The sequence below is a fragment of the Micropterus salmoides genome, unplaced genomic scaffold (assembly GCF_014851395.1).
Source record: "Micropterus salmoides isolate LMB-PRFRI ecotype aquatic unplaced genomic scaffold, ASM1485139v1 Ms_hic_scaffold_11, whole genome shotgun sequence".
Classification (NCBI taxonomy): domain Eukaryota; kingdom Metazoa; phylum Chordata; class Actinopteri; order Centrarchiformes; family Centrarchidae; genus Micropterus; species Micropterus salmoides.
The window spans coordinates 15,148,342-15,163,917 of NW_024040152.1; the positions used below are offsets into that span (position 1 = coordinate 15,148,342).

Genomic DNA, 15,576 nt, shown 5'->3' on the forward strand with positions numbered 1-15,576 from the left:
TGTGTTTGGCTTGTTTCATGCTTGCTCTGTAGTTAATGCTTATGTCTGTACAGGCCATATATGCTTTTTTTTTTTTGCTTTTTTTTTTTTTTTTTTTTTACAGATTTCAATAGTGACAAAAATAAATTTACACTTTATTTTCTATGGTGAACACGTTTATAAATCTACAATCCAACAGGAAAAAAACACCCTGCCAATTAACTGGAGAAGAAAAGCTAAACAAAAGTTATTACAGCACATGAATTTGAATAAAGGTGAAAAAACATCTACAACTCTTTCAACCTTGAAATACAGCGTTCAGTCATGTGACACACTTGATCCCAAACTTGCTCTCAGAGAAGCTTCAAGATGCGTAACGGCGACCCAGCGTCTTCACAGAGTTTAGCGCAGTCAAATTTCTCTGAAAAGTTCAGTCTTGGTTGTTTCGCCACACAGACACTGAGGGTCAAACGAGCAGAGAATCCCAGTCAAAGTCGTCCTGGAACTCCTCACTGTTGCTGTGCAGATTCTTTAATGGAGGACGCTGTCGTGGTGTCATAGACTGAGGCTGCAGCCCAGCTGAGACAGAAAGAGAAACGGACTAAGTTAGTATACCACTGCGGTGGAGGGATAGCAGGAAAAAGAGTTAAAAGCTAAAAAACTTTAACATTGATAGATAACCACCTGATTTCTCTAATTCAAACTACTTAAGACTCACGTTAGCTTCAGCAAAATGTTTTACACCAAAAAAGGACTATTCAAAAGAAAGCCATTTTTTGAACATGATGTCCAGGTCTTACCGGCTGAGTTTGTAGGTTGCGTTAGCTGTGGTCTTTGAAGTCCCTGTCCCTGCATGTGCAGAGCCCTCCGTGGCGGCTGAGCTCCACTGGCGGGATGAACTATGGGAGAGTAGGGGAGGGGGGAGGGGTGAATGAGGCTGGAAAGGGTAGGAGGTGGATTGGTGGTGAATGGTGGGACATGTAAGGAGTGAGGTGCACCGAGGGCGAGTGGGGAGCTATTCCCAGGGGTGATCATGCCTTTCTGAGTGAAGAAGCGGTTCAGAGAGTCACACAGAGAAGTGAAGAGCGCCGGGTCCAGGGCCCAGTCGCAGAGCTCCGCCTGGCGCATGCTCTCCAGCAGATCTGATGACAGAAAGTGAGCGCCTTTTAGAACAAAAAAGTTTTCAAGGCGGGCAAAGTAAAGTCTTTTTGCAGTCTTCATACCATGTTATCTTCCACTAATTATGTATTCTGACTAGTAAATTACATCATCCTAGCTTTAAAAGACAAATATCTTTAAGGATCAGCTCACTCAACTGGCAAAAAAATTCTTCTAGTAGTATCTAGTGATGGAGATAGTCTTGGTTTTTATCTGGTTTGAAATCTATCTGTGTCTGAGATTTCTCCAAATACAGGCGACTGACATTTCATTGGTGGTGCTCACAGCATTGAAAATAACATTTAAGGTAACATTTTGACACCACTGAGTGATTTCAGGCGACAACTAAGGATTGTTTTCATTATCAAATAATATGCTGATTGTTTTGGCAAAAACAAAATGCTCTACATGATTTCTCACCTTTCAGAAAGTGGAACCACAAAATCTTTGGTGTTTTTTCTGGGGAAAATGACTAATCAATAATCAAAATAAGTACCAATTAATTTTCTGTCCTATGAAGACTGTTTCTGTAGATTAAGCAGAGTTAACGCTCAGAGAGGGACATCTCAAAACCTCAGCAGATAAAACCCAAACTACCCTCAGAGGTAAGCTTAAGTTATTTTGTCATTGGAGTGAAGCGACCTTTTAAACATGAACCTGGTAAATAGCACAGACCTGGGTGCCCAGAGAGGTCTATGTTTGCCCAGTCTAGATGGCTGGCGATGCGGAAGCTCTCCTTCAGAGAATCTGGGTTACTGAACCAGTCAGGCGGCACAGCTAAAGTGGAAGGGAGGAAGGTCACTTATGAAAGTACTGATCTTCCTTGTTATGTTGCTGAGTTTAATACAATTCAAGCCTTTCTGGGGCAGATGGGGTAAGGTGACACTCACTGCATTGCGAAACGCGCTCTGTCTCATGAGGGTGTGCAGCTGGTGGAGGTGGTGCAGGTGCAGGGTGAGGAGACATTGGTAGCAGAGTTGGAGTGTGCAGTGGGGTAGTGTCATTGCTCAGGCCAGCCAGGGGAGCAACATCCGCTGGAAAGAACAACAAGGAAGTCATTCATCAAGCTGTTTACGTGTATAATGTACACTTTATTGAGTTATTGGACACAAAACACGCCCAAGCACACATCGTACTTACACTGTGAACCTCCCCTCTCTCGCATGGTCTTGAAGAGAGACTTGAAAGATGCGTACAAGTCTGGTAAATTCATCTCATCAAAGGTGAAACGGAGCGGAGGATCAGTGGAGGAGGTTAATGAGACAACAGGAGGGACAACCGATACAGAAGAGTGAGTGGCTCCTGACACAGTGCAAACAGACACAGGCACCGAGTTAGGGGTGCAGGAGAAAGTGGAAACAGGTACGGGCCCTGAGATGGCAGGAAAGGACAGAGTGGCATTAGAGAAAGAGGGAGCAGCTGTAGAAGGTGCAGATAGATGTGTAGCAGAGGGGGTGGGGATGGGAAAAGTGGGGCCGGGTGGATGGGGAAGTGGGAAAGAATTGATGGAGGACATGGGGGCGGCAGGTGGGAGCTCAGCTGAAGGAGAGAGAGATGGGTGAGGGGTAGAGAAGCTGGACACGGGGTCTGGCATGTAAGGTGAGGGTTGCTGTGAAGATAAAAGACAAGACATTTGAGTAGGTGCTGTTTAAACAAGAATAAACCTAGCTTTGAGAAAGAGGGGAGAAAGTGTCTCTACCTTGCATGGGGGAGGAGAGAGGGAGGCAGCCTGGGCTGACTGTTGCTGGACGGCTCCCAGTGGCTCCGTGTCAAGGTGCTGGTGGTCCGTGTGGGAGGTTGGCTGTGGTTGATGAGGAGAGGGTCCTCTCTCTGCTTGTGTCCCCGGTACTTCAGGAACCTGTAACAGCACAGTGTTACTATTTGTAATGGTGGTTTTAAATCCTGTAAGAAGCAGAAAGTAGCAATACTCAAGTTTACTCGAGTTAAAGTGTCGGTTCACCCAAATCACAAAATGAAAAATAGACATGCTTTTCCTTGCCCGGATTTGGTTTCTGCCTTCACCCCAATACAAAAAAAGATAGAAAATTATGTCAACAATTTCTTCCATAGAAAATATTCACTATTCAAATGATTGACAGCAAGGTCTGCAGATTATCAAAAATGGACAATTCATCACCAACATATTTGTCCAGGATAGACATGTTCGTGTTGATTTTTAAATGTGGAAAAACCATAGGGAAAAATACACTGAGCTGCAGCACACAGTGACAAGGGGCCTCATGTATAAAAGACTGCGCAGCTCTCATACTTAAAGATGGCTACTCACAGAATTTGAAAAGTATGTACGCACCGAAATATTCACATAAAAACAGGCGTACGCCAGGTCGTGTGCACCTTTCCTTTATACATCCCAATCAACATGAAACTGAGCCTCCCATAAATTACTATGCAAATGACCATAAATACGCCAGCGTCACCTCCTAAGGTCCAAATAACAACGGCTGAACCTGCTGCAAAACAGTGAAAAATAGAAACTTCACTGAGTGTGAGATCGAGGTGCTGATCACTGAAGTGGAGGAGAGGAGAAATATTTCATTTGATGGTTTGAACTCTTTGATCAGCAACTAAGGCAATGAAGGAGTGGCGTTCGTGTTAGTCAGTCAGTACACCCGGCTCAGACCTACTGATACTGGCTGAAATAAAGAAAGGTCAAAAAAGAGGAAAAGACTTTTTCTGATTCAGAAATCCAGGTGCTTGTGGGGTGGAAGTTAGGAAAGTAGGCTACATGTTGTTTGATGCAGCTTGTTGACAAACAAAAGAAGTTTCCGAGAGTTATATTATTCTAAACAAAGGCTTTAGTTAGAAAGGTAAACACTATATATTGTTGACCACATCAGACACACATGTCGGCTCACTCTCGCTGCCACCAGCCGACTACCAGAAACCGTGGTTATAGCCTATATTTGTACCGGGATGGCACGGTTCCACCAGAGTGGTGGTCTGTTTAATGCTGGACCCAGTTCAGCACACAGATCCAAGAGCACGACTTCAGGGAATCTAAATCGAAGTATTAGCCAGTCATCATCATGGGCCAGGAAATTGTAATGGACACTCCTGTAATCCTTCCACTCGCGTTGTCCTCTGCAGAGCCATAGCGCAGCCATGCAGCAGTGTTTGTATGTTTACAGCAATCATGCCAAAATGATGGAGGTTTGACAGGTGAACACAAATTTTTAATGTCGGTTTTATGTTTGGCCTGCATCGTGATAAGGACTGATGATAAGGATGGAGAGTGGCGATTGTGTGAGAGATGTCCCTGGCTTTATTTCCACACATTTTTAATTTACACAGTCCATATGTGCAGGTGGTGAAGATGTGCCGGGTGAGTCGAGGTGAGAAGGCAGATCTGTTTGTGCGCCACCGCCGCGTCTCCGTGCGCTCTGTGCGGTTGACAGTCTGATTACTGCAGCAGTTTTACACACGAAAACTAAACTGAAAACTAAATTTGCACATAGGATATGAACTACCGACGATCTCTTCAATGTTATTTGAGGTTATCTCGGATTTTTATGACCATGATAATTCCATCAGTTAGCCGAGTTAATAAACGTCTAACATCGGAGAAAGGCAGCCTGCACCTTGCCACCTGACATTATCCTGGCTTTATGCTGGCAGGTTCTGGCTACACTGACACTCAGTCACATTGAAAAATTTAGCGGACATTGATTAAAAATCTGAGTTGGCACTTGGCTTTTTTTATTTCTTTTAAGGTGCAGTAAGGAATAGTTATGGCTCACAAGAACGAGCACAAATAAAACTGCTGGTTTGAATGTTTACATGATAAAGTGATAGGCTAATGTGATATGAAGTGAAATTAAATTTGAGAAGCATCATTATCTATTCCTCCGATATTCAATTTTATTTTGTTATTAAAACACTACATAGGCCTACATGATCAAACTTTTATTGTGTATTAACGAACGTAATTATTTTGTTGCTTGACTAGGCTACTTAAATTACATATGAACAGTAACTGCAGTGGAAACTTATTTTGAAACATTTTGTGAGTTTTGGCAGTTTGGAGTTCACTGACAGAGCCAGACAAAAGTTTGCGGAGGGTCCGCACATTCTCACGGCAGCTCAAGAGTTTGCGCCTGGGCCGGCACTTTCTCATGTCACCTCCATTTTTATACATCCCATGTGTGCGTGAAAACCAGCGTACCTAATGTGCGTAGGGGAGAGCAGGGTGATTTGTCTCATGTGTAAGTTGTCACACTGCTCATAACTCCATCACTAGAGGCTCTATGACAAAAATCAAATAGCCATTTTGTGTGACTTCTTTTTCTATGTTCAACTTCCTGTTCACATGTGGTCAAGGTCACTCTAATCTGAGGTGAGCACAATTTTATAATTTTTTGCTTCAAAAGTAAAACATTTGCACTTTACATTTTATGTATTCCAACCTTATTAGGTGTGAATGTTCAAAATGATAACTTTGCACAAAGTAGAGAATAATGTGTCTTTTGATACTTCAACATTAGCACATATGTCAGTTTGGGGCAAGTTGTCTCAATGACTTTGGGGCTAGTCTTCACATGTGATTAGTTCCGCCAGTACAAATAACGACATATAACATGCACAAAAAACTATGTGAAATTGTATAATTACCTCTGACACTAGTATTGAATGATACTGTAAATAGAATATTATACACTGTAGTTTACAGCAGCAGCCATAGCCGTAGTCTTATACCGTAGGCATGTAGTGTGTTAGTAGATATAAACACACACACACACACACACACACACACACACTAGTTATTAATTTTCCAACGAAGGTTAAAATCAAGGGCAACTGGACTTGGTTGAAGATACTGGAAGACGTTTCGTCCCTCATCCAAAGGACTTCTTCAGTTCTGACTGACTGGCAGGGAAACTCAGCTACTTGGATGACAACTTGGATGAGGGACGAAACGTCTTCCAGTATCTTCAACCAAGTCCAGTTGCCCTTGATTTTAACCTTCGTTGGATAACTATGACCTGGATGACTGAGAATCTTCATAGACATCTAGTTATTAATTTAGTTAGGCAACAAGGGTAGTAGACAAATAAGCTTGTAATAAATTTGTAATTGCAAGGAGGAATGTGTTTTTGAAGGAAGGAAGAAAATTATCAACTGAAGACAGAGAATGGCAGTACACCACCTTACATGTTAAAGGCAGTCAGGCAGGTGAAGTTGAAGAACAAATCAATCAGAAGTACAGCTAAGGATTTTGACATAAGCCGCTGACATCTCTTTTGGCCTCATCTATGTGGAGCCATTTTCATACAGTATTCCAAAGAAGACGTGGTTTAAGTTTAACACCACATCTGTTCCCATTCTGCAGCATTACATTCAATTACCATAGATCTATTTGCACTCCAGAGAACGTTTGATTTTAAAGTTCAAAGTAAAGAGGTTAAAGTGTGCTCTGCCAACATTTTTGTTTTTAATTAAATTATTTATTTTCCAAATTCTCTAGGCTTGAGTGTTGATGGATTTAATTTTTTAATTCTGGTTACAATTTGAAATTGAAATCAATATTCACAATTAAGTGTTCTAACTGTTTGATAATCCAGTGTGACAACCTACCCAATGCAGTATGACAATTTACCTGCCGATGGGGCAAATTGTCACAAGTGCACACTCTCTATTTAACAGTCTAAAGATCCATAATGAGATAAGATAGGAAGACATAATGAATACAAAACTTCTGCCCAAGACTTCATTCTTTCATTTGGTATGACATTTGTACCATTGTGTACGGTGCTCAGTAAATGTTAGACAGTGTGAAAAGTGTGAAAACATACCCTGCTCTCCCCTACACGGCGTTTATACATGAGGCCCAAGATCTCCGCCTGCTGCCTCTTCTCTCCCTTCCAAACATTAGCTAACTTCCAGTCAGTCAACAGACATAAAGTTGTTACCGTAATGCAGAGTTAAAAAACCCCCAACAACAGCTCACTGCTCTGAAACTCTTGCTCCAGTCCATGTTGCTAAACTAGGGTGTGTTTCCCCTACAACCATGGAAGGTCGCATTGAACTATCTTGGCACGATGCAGGGGTGTTTCCAGGCTCTGGAAACATTGGGGGCTTAGCCCATCCCAGAAATCTTTCATGTTTTCACCCCCCACCCCCCATTGCTGTCTACCCAAAGTACTTTATAAAGCCACAGTAAATTATATATAGCCTACATTTATTATGATTTTTATAATTTCTACTGATAATAATTAACACTGATAATATTAATTAAGGGAGTCTGGGGGTCCTCCCCCGGAAAAATTTGGGCTTTAAAAACTTTAAACACTAAACTCCTGCATTCTGGTGAATTTTTTTGCACCAATTTATTGAGGAAATGTCTGAGGTGACAATTTAAAATAAAAAAAATATAGTGTAATATAATGCACTAAGGCTGTCAGGCATTCTGTATTGCTGTCAGATATGTTTCTCCTGTAGACCAACCTTTCTCATACAATTTAATCCCAGCTGAGTCTACATACATGCAGGCATGTCTGAAGTAGCCTAAAGTCTTTCTTAATGTGCATATGGCACTGTTTCACCTCAATGAAAAATTAGCTTAATTAATTTTAATTAAGTAAAATTTTCTGCACCAATTTATGGTGGAAATGTCTTTAGTTTTATAAAGGGAAGGACAAAATATAAGTGGCAGGTCATAATTCAGAATATAACAATAATAATAAATAAAAAACGCTGCGCTTGTCACTGTCACTTTCTACCCAGCCGTCCAATCACAGTGCAGGAGGGGCGGTACAAACACCACACCGAGCATATCCGATCTTGAACGAAATGATGTGCATACTCGCCGAGGTGTTTCCTCATGAACCCACGTACTGTGCTCTCATGTTTCAGCCTTCTCTTCATGCAGAGCAAGGGCCAGAGCAAGTTGGCCTACGTACTTTGTGGTGACATTTTTACATTCACTAAAATTAAGTAGGCTACCCTACTTGCAGCACATCACCTCCACGGAAATTATGTATCATAGCAACCACAGCGTCTCGAAAAAAAACACTGCGCCTCCAAAATGCACTCTAGCGCTCCCAGCTAGGCGTTTTCAGAAGAGCAGGTGGCGTTTTCAGCTGGCAGAAAACGCTTTGGTGGACACAGGCCCTTAGAGATGTGATTGGGCCAGCCCAATGTCAGTATTGACCTATGCTTTATGGGACGATCGTTGTGCATTTTTTTATTAAAAAAAATAATTTCACTTGTAACCTATTCGATGAGACGAGAGCACTGTTCATCACCAGAGAAAGAAAACCGACACTGAAAACACTGATGATCAGACAGAAATATCACCACGATTCCACACAAATGTCCACCTTTAAAGTGCAGCTCACAGCCGCTTCAGAGGGAATGAGGCATACTGGAAACAGTGAAACAGTAGTGTCTCACAGCGAGGGGGACAGAGACAGCAGCACACAGAGCGTCAGGTGTCTGTGTCGCGGTCAGGTGTCATGATATTGTCTCACTACTTTGCGGTGACTGTCAACAGTTTGTGTTAATACATTGACTAGACATTGACCGACAACATTTAAATGTAGGCTATTGATTACAATTTTGCTAGAGACAATTCAGAAGTTGCGGACAAGCCCTGAAGCTGTGAGCATTGTGCTCTCTCTCTCTCTCCTCACGTGCTTAAGCTTGATTTATACTCCTGCGTAGGGTCTAGCCAGGCATTTATACATGTGTGTCCGTGTGAATGGAGGTAAAATTGTAAACGTGCAGCTGGTGTAGCCTTTTCAAATGTTATCAACCGAATGGATCACATTCTGATAATGAAACGAGTCATTTCGCTCGGGTTGTGATGGTCACATATATTGATCAACCTGTTACAGCCGCCGTTTTGGCCGCTAGTAAAAGTTACTTCAAAGCATGGGCACTTCCTGTCGGCTCGGAGGCATTGCGAGGCTTCCAAGCCAACCAATCACAGAGCTTACGGTCCGTGTCGACTCGATGTGTAGTTACATTTTTGAGGAGGTGCACGTCAGGCTACGCCGTAGGTGACGGTGTAGGGTAGGGGGCTACATTTTTTTTGAACCAATGTAGTTCAAACTAACATGTTTCCAAGTGTGTTCGTCTGACTTTCACAGCACGAAACTCACAAAAACGTCATATTCTGCCTAAATATGTCAGTTGTCACCGATATTAAGTGACATTATTATGCTAACTTATTAAGCTTTTTATATTATAGGCATACCGACAATAACAAGAAAATCAACAATATAGTAAATAATATAGCCTAACCTAATCATTTTATTTAGCTTAACTATAGGCTATAACTTAGAAGAAAAACATGATTACAAGACAAATAGTTTCAATAGGCTAGGTTTAACCTGCAAGTATCTTCGCGTCAACACTTTAACACTGTAATCAATCCCTTGGCCACAAATGATCTAGGTCTTGACAATAGCTCAGTGCGATAAGTGGCTGAGCTCAGGAGTGTAGTCTATTGAGACAGACAGGGGTTCGACTCCTGTGAGCTCTCGATTTATCTTGCAACGAAAGCTCTCAGGGATTTATTCATTACAGTACTTTCATGAATTCTCTTTTTACATTTATGTTTGTAATGAAGACTAGAGAACACCCATCTTCCTCAGAGGCCTGGAAATATAAATGAAGGTAATATTAAAAGCCTTGTCTTTACATTGTCATTTTGTCCTTTAACCTTAATACTGGGTGAGTAATATTACATTAAGTTATTGTGAACAGATGGGTAATCTGTGAGAAAAACACCTGTTTTTCATAGATGGTCTACAGATGGGCTACTAAGTACGGTACTGAAATAATGCAACCCTTCTGATGATCTGACAAATACATTTAAAAGTACATTAACAACTTAATTTAAAAATATCTTCACCTTAAATATGTTTGTACAGCAGGATTATCTAACGTTCCCTGCTTAAAACACATTACATCTGCCTCCTAACACTGCCTTTTCTGCTTCAGAAAGTCACGAACTAAGCATCTAACCACAGGTCAGGAGCATCTAACCACAGGTCAGGAGCTGTAGTTTGAACTATGCAACTTACTAACAGTTGGTGCAAACGTACGTTGGAAGTATGGTTTCGGAGAACACGGGACACCTGCACGGCTTAAGGATGGTTCGTACCATGTAAGTTACCAACTTAGTTACCTCCATAGTTCGAACGAGGGTTTTGGGAAACAGTTGCATCGCAAGTGCATAGTTCCAACCAAGGAGGTTGCTACCACAGTTAGCAACAATGCTTTTGGGAAATGCACCCCTGGTGAGGTGAACATATACAGCTGAACCGAAGCCGTGTTTACGGCTTCTCAGGACCCGCCCTACTCTGCTTCTGATTGGCTAGTAGTCCTTAACGACATACTGCGCATATGCAACTCCCAACAAAGATCTTATAGAAGAAGTGAGATGCATCCCTCCATAGTTAAAAGAAGCGTTCAACACACAGGGTGAAAAGGGGAGCTGCAGCAATGTGCAGTAGGACAAGAAATATGGTGGTTTTTGAAAATGAAACCATGTAAACCTGTTCTGGTACAACCCCTAAATAAGAATATGAACCTGTAAATTAGCATAATTTGACCAATTTAATAGAAAAATTAAGTGCTAATTTGTTTGTGATTTAAATTAATTAAACCAAATAGTTATTGACAAACATTTATTATATTCTTATTGAGGAAAATTATATTGTGATAATTATTATTGTTTTATTGCCCAGTCCTAGACACATATATACCCAAAACCAGGGCCAAATAAAACCAAAACCAGACTATGCATGGCTAAATAGCACTAAAACATCTGGCATCTTTACCAGGAATCAAATGTGGCAAAAATGCCTCTGAGAACTGGAACATTGAGTTTTAATTCATTCTTTATCAGGTGTTTTTCATTTAAAATCTTAATTTGCCAAGAAATGAGTAAGCACAGCTGTCTGTAGTGCAGTAAAAAATTATAGGGATTCAATGCCAGAATCACAAACTTGTACTTGCACTTTTGGTTGTTTGACATTTTGACAACATAGGTTTGATGGCTGAGTGAGTGAACTTAAACAACATACATCCTGCCTCTCCTCTTGCTCCTCTGGATAGGGACGTTTAGGCGCCCTCACTTGATTCACCTCTGGGGGTCCATCCATCGTCCAATAGGAACCCTTGAAATACAGTACACGTTTCTATCTTTAGCTCTTTTAAGCAAACATTTTTCCATCACACATAATGCAAAAGCACAAATCTACATCATAGTAGTAACTCACCTTGCCGGGGTCGCTCTGTGGCCGAGGAACCTTCCTGAAGCATTTGTTAAGGGACAGATTATGCCGAATGGAGTTCTGTAGAGGACACAAAGTGACATAATGAAATTTATTATGCAAATAATATTAAAATGGTTACAAATCAACAAACCAACTACTTTAACCCTTTAGTAACAATGTTATTACTATTCTAGTACACTGATTATATGTTGTTGTTCTACATTGCAGCTTACTTTCCATCCACGACCAGCTCGGCTGTAGTAGGGGAAAGTGTCACTGATCCAGGTGTAGATGTCATTCAAACTCAACTTCCTCTCAGGTGCAGCTGCTATTGCCATGGCGATGAGAGTGGCATAGCTGTGAGGGGGTTTCCCCTTGGAGTTTGAAAGGGAGGGGTCCGGCACAGAGGGTAGCAAGTCTCCCCTCTCCCTCGCTTGGTCTTTCTTCTTGTCCCTCTCCCCTCCTCCTCCTCCTCTCTCTCTCCCGGAGCGCAGGCTGCTGATTCCCAGCTGAGGTAGCCAGTCAATACTGGTGAGACTGGAGTCCAAGTCAGAGGACATCGTCTCTCTTTATCGCTGACCAGGGTCTGAGGGATCAGAAGAGGAAGTACTAAATCAACACGTCCTTTTACTTTTATGGTTTATTTTGGACACTGTTGACACAAACGCTGGTGAATGTTATAGTAGATCCCCCTCTGCTGTAATATAACACTCCCAGCCGTTCTGTTCCTGTACTCCCAACAAGCGTAAGTTACACACCACTAAATTCAGACACAAGACACTTCTGCTTCTCTGGAAACCATCCATTCACAAGCAGGAATACATTGCATGAATGTGACAGTAAATATGCGTCCATTCAACCTACATGTTCTATTTTCTGAGGAGGAAGAGTGACTTGCTTACCTCTCTGTAGCCACTCGAGGCCCAAGGCCTTAGAAAGTGTTAATATCTGATGTTGTCATCAGCTGTGCACAACTGCTGACAAGCCGGAGTCCGTCCTTGCCTTCAGATCTCTCTCTTCGGCATGCTGATCCCTACAAGGCCTCCAATCATTCCTTTGCTTTGTGAAAGTAACTTTGGACAAATACACACAAAAACTTATCGGAGAGCTTCCTTTTTCTCTCTCTCCCTCCCTCTCTCCTTCCCCTCCCTTTCTGGATATACCAGAGTTACGTCACACACCCCTCCCTCTTTGTGACATCACTCTCAGCACCCCGCCTCTGCCCGCTGGTCCCACCTCTTCACAGCTTCTCATAGCTTGAAATAGAAGCTTATGCAAAGTAACAACCAAGTTTCACCTAAAACCGTTTCACAAACATCAACACAAAAGCACAAGCAGTACAAATTTTAATTATCACTTTATTGAAGCACTTTCCCAGTATGTTGGAAGCGGTGAAATTCTGTACAGTGTATCTAAGCAACAGAGGGACACCTGATGGTCTCCCTACAGAGCGCTGAAGAAGGCGAGGAGGCCAGTGTCAGGGGAAGGTTGGGCCAAAAGCTTCTGGATCTGACAATAAAATTGAAAAGAATATATGCTGGTCACTTTCATTATTTAGGCTGGCAGCATAATCAGAATGAAATACAACTTGAACTGTGAAAAGTGTACATTGCCCTAATTCTTTATTGCTCATATAGTGAATTTGCATTTGCAATTTTAGTATTAATATTATAGTATTATTTTGTATATTTTTACATTTCTTTACTTTTTCTATATATATTTTTCTAAATTTATCTTTCTGTGTCCTGTTAAGCTCCAATATATACCTAGGCAAATTTCTCGTGTGTAAATGCACCTGGCAATAAACCCGATTCTGGTTTTGAAATCATTTTTGGCACATTTGCAAGAGCAAGATGGCAGCTTTATTCCTAAAAAACAGTTCAGTTTGATCACGGAAGTATGAAATCTCACTGTACCCTAGTATAAGGTGAAGTCCTTGACAAATTGACATGACTTGATTAGAATAAGGTCATCTGTAACTTGCCAGCAGTGTCTGTGATAAAGATTGTAGGCAGTGTATTTTTTTGGCAGCTCAGTAGCTGCAGTCTGCTGGCAGATTATTTGCAGCACAGTTTTTGATAGCAGTCTGAGGACATGCCAAAATTGCTTCTCCTCTAAAATATACTGCCAGGCTTATATTTATGACACATCTAAACAAACAAAAGTAATTCATGAGTGCAACAGAGAGCAGCTGTAGTAAGCACCTCCTTGAAGTTGGGGTGTTTAGCGCCTTGAACCAGCTGCAGCATAACAGCCTCTGTGGTGGTGAGGTACGCTCCGCTCTGCTTCAGTCGGGACAGAGCAAACAAACGGTCTGTCTGGCTGTGGAGGTAGACACAAAAGTAGTAACATAAATATGAGAGCTTCCAGACACACACACAATGGAAAAATGTATATTTAATGCAGGTGATAACAATGCTATATAGCAGAAAAAACATTGAATACACATACCTTCTAGATGAGACTGCATCCGCCACAATATGAACCTCCATTCCCCTTTCAAGAAGGTCATATGCTGTGCACTGTGGAAAAGACAAAAAACAGAGATCATCATTAATGGAAACTGTAGAAGCCCTGTGGCACAAATAATTACATTAACTAATAATAGCATAATAACTTAATAATAATTTTTCACAGCATCACCACCCTTACACTCAATTTTCTGGCCATCTGTAACTGCAATAACTAATGATAAGAATATTAAATATAACACTTAACTACACTTTTAATCCATTTCAAATAAAGTTTGAGCAAGGAGCTTACAGTTATCTTTATGTTGTCTTCTTTGATGCTGAGAAGGTTATTTAAAAAGCCAAACAATTGTGTGGTCTTACTGCAATACAGGCGTGTGCTTCTATTCCACACAGAATAGCCTGTTTGGGGTTCCCCAGGGCCTGCAGCTCCTTCTCCACCTCCTCTATCATCATGGTAAATGAAGTTTTAGCATGAGCTGTCAAATCTGCTGCTCCCAGCTCGGGTACTGTGGGACCCAAGCCTTTAGGGTACTGCTCTGTCAAAACGGAGGGGATGCCCAGAACACGACTGGCCTGTGAGAAGGAGGAGTAAATAAAACATTTTTTTCCCAAGGCTGATAAACTTGTATGACTGAGATAGCTACGTGATGGTGAGTATTTCCAACCTCGAGCAATCTGGCTGCATTGCTGACAATGTTTGTGAATTGGAAGATGTTGGGTCTGAACTTCTCCTGCATGTCACACAAGAAAAGCACTGCATCTTTGGTGGAGAGCCTACCGATACCTGCCACTGCAAGGTCACAGAAAACAACAAATTGTGTTCACAATCATCAGAGAGATCATCAGAGAGATGCAAGGTACAGTTACAGTTAAAGTACAGAGGCTACTGAACATTAAAATAGACTTAAATATAACAGAAGCTTTGAACAATAATGCTTAGTGGAAAACGGGTGCGAGTTGTGTCCAGTTAAGGAGGACAGAGGTTTGATTTGATTTGATTTATTGGGGTCTCCATTAACTGATGCAAAAAAGCATCAGTTACTAACTAGGTTAATTTCCTTGAAAGATACAACACTATTTCCTCCATGGTGTTGCCTGTTTTGATAGCGATGAGACAGATTGATTTAAGCGACATTTGAGCGAACTTAAAGATAAGAAAGCTAGGACCAAGCTAACTTACTGGTGTTGCCTGAAGGGGGTGACAGGTTTAACAGGAAAGTTAAACTGTCGGATTAAATTCCTGACAGTTTGCCACTTCCCATGTGACGCCTCCTGTTTAACTGGAAACCAACAGAAATGTACCAACTTTACTCACAAGTGGGTATACAAGTGTTGAATAATGGACAAAAGGCATATCACAACCAAACAGACACCCAACATGCATTCGGCATGTAACAACTACGATATTAACATTTATAATCAAAGTCAAAACTAACCTTGCGTGCAGTTTAGGAGACACTAGAGACAGACAAGTTCTGCAGTCTTTCTATGATGAACAGCGCTTTCCGGAAGTTTTGACCAATAGAATTACGTTTTTTAGAGATTGGCGTTTCTTTCAGCCAATAGCAGTCGGTGTTTACCTCCAATGTTTGGAAACTCTAACTAACCCAAAGCTGGGAAGATGTCTGACAATGCAGAGTCCCCAACAGAAACGCAAAAAGAGGAGTCACAGCCACAGTCAGACGACTCGGCGACTAACGAAGAGAAAAAGAAAAGTAAGA

General features: G+C 41.5%; 2 protein-coding genes across 4 annotated transcripts; both read right to left on the bottom strand.

Moving 5' to 3' along the window:
• Positions 1-78: 78 nt before the first annotated feature.
• Positions 79-12,524, bottom strand: foxj2 (forkhead box J2). Of its 2 annotated transcripts, XM_038711216.1 has the most exons (11): positions 12,284-12,524; positions 11,615-11,967; positions 11,385-11,459; positions 11,190-11,282; positions 2,837-2,995; positions 2,278-2,746; positions 2,028-2,171; positions 1,813-1,914; positions 1,017-1,121; positions 780-878; positions 79-558 (listed from the first exon to the last, which is right to left on the bottom strand). In XM_038711216.1, the coding sequence occupies exons 2-11, from the start codon at positions 11,939-11,941 to the stop codon at positions 446-448; spliced, it is 1,686 nt and encodes a 561-aa protein (XP_038567144.1). In that variant the 5' UTR covers positions 11,942-11,967; positions 12,284-12,524; the 3' UTR covers positions 79-445. The 2 variants fall into 2 exon arrangements, with proteins under 2 accessions (XP_038567144.1, XP_038567143.1); XM_038711215.1 differs by having other exon boundaries at positions 780-1,121.
• A 195-nt stretch (positions 12,525-12,719) lies between these two features.
• On the bottom strand, positions 12,720-15,570 carry isoc2 (isochorismatase domain containing 2). 2 transcript variants are annotated; one of them, XM_038711223.1, is made up of 7 exons: positions 15,292-15,569; positions 15,036-15,135; positions 14,521-14,645; positions 14,216-14,428; positions 13,833-13,903; positions 13,586-13,703; positions 12,720-12,890 (listed from the first exon to the last, which is right to left on the bottom strand). In XM_038711223.1, coding segments are annotated over exons 2-7 (594 nt in total). In that variant the 5' UTR covers positions 15,037-15,135; positions 15,292-15,569; the 3' UTR covers positions 12,720-12,824. The 2 variants fall into 2 exon arrangements, with proteins under 2 accessions (XP_038567151.1, XP_038567152.1); XM_038711224.1 differs by lacking the exon at positions 15,036-15,135 and having other exon boundaries at positions 15,292-15,570.
• Positions 15,571-15,576: the final 6 nt, after the last annotated feature.

Excerpts from the sequence above, each read along its gene's own strand:
- foxj2 (XM_038711215.1), bottom strand. The coding sequence starts at position 11,941 with ATGTCCTCTGACTTGGACTCCAGTCTCACCAGTATTGACTGGCTACCT. Across the intron at positions 11,283-11,384 it reads CACAGAGCGACCCCGGCAAG|GGTTCCTATTGGACGATGGA; the intron begins GTGAGTTACTAC and ends CTGTATTTCAAG. Across the intron at positions 1,915-2,027 it reads AGAGCGCGTTTCGCAATGCA|CTGTGCCGCCTGACTGGTTC; the intron begins GTGAGTGTCACC and ends CTTCCACTTTAG.
- isoc2 (XM_038711223.1), bottom strand. Across the intron at positions 13,704-13,832 it reads GATGCAGTCTCATCTAGAAG|CCAGACAGACCGTTTGTTTG; the intron begins GTATGTGTATTC and ends CTACCTCCACAG. Across the intron at positions 12,891-13,585 it reads AACACCCCAACTTCAAGGAG|ATCCAGAAGCTTTTGGCCCA; the intron begins GTGCTTACTACA and ends TTTTATTGTCAG.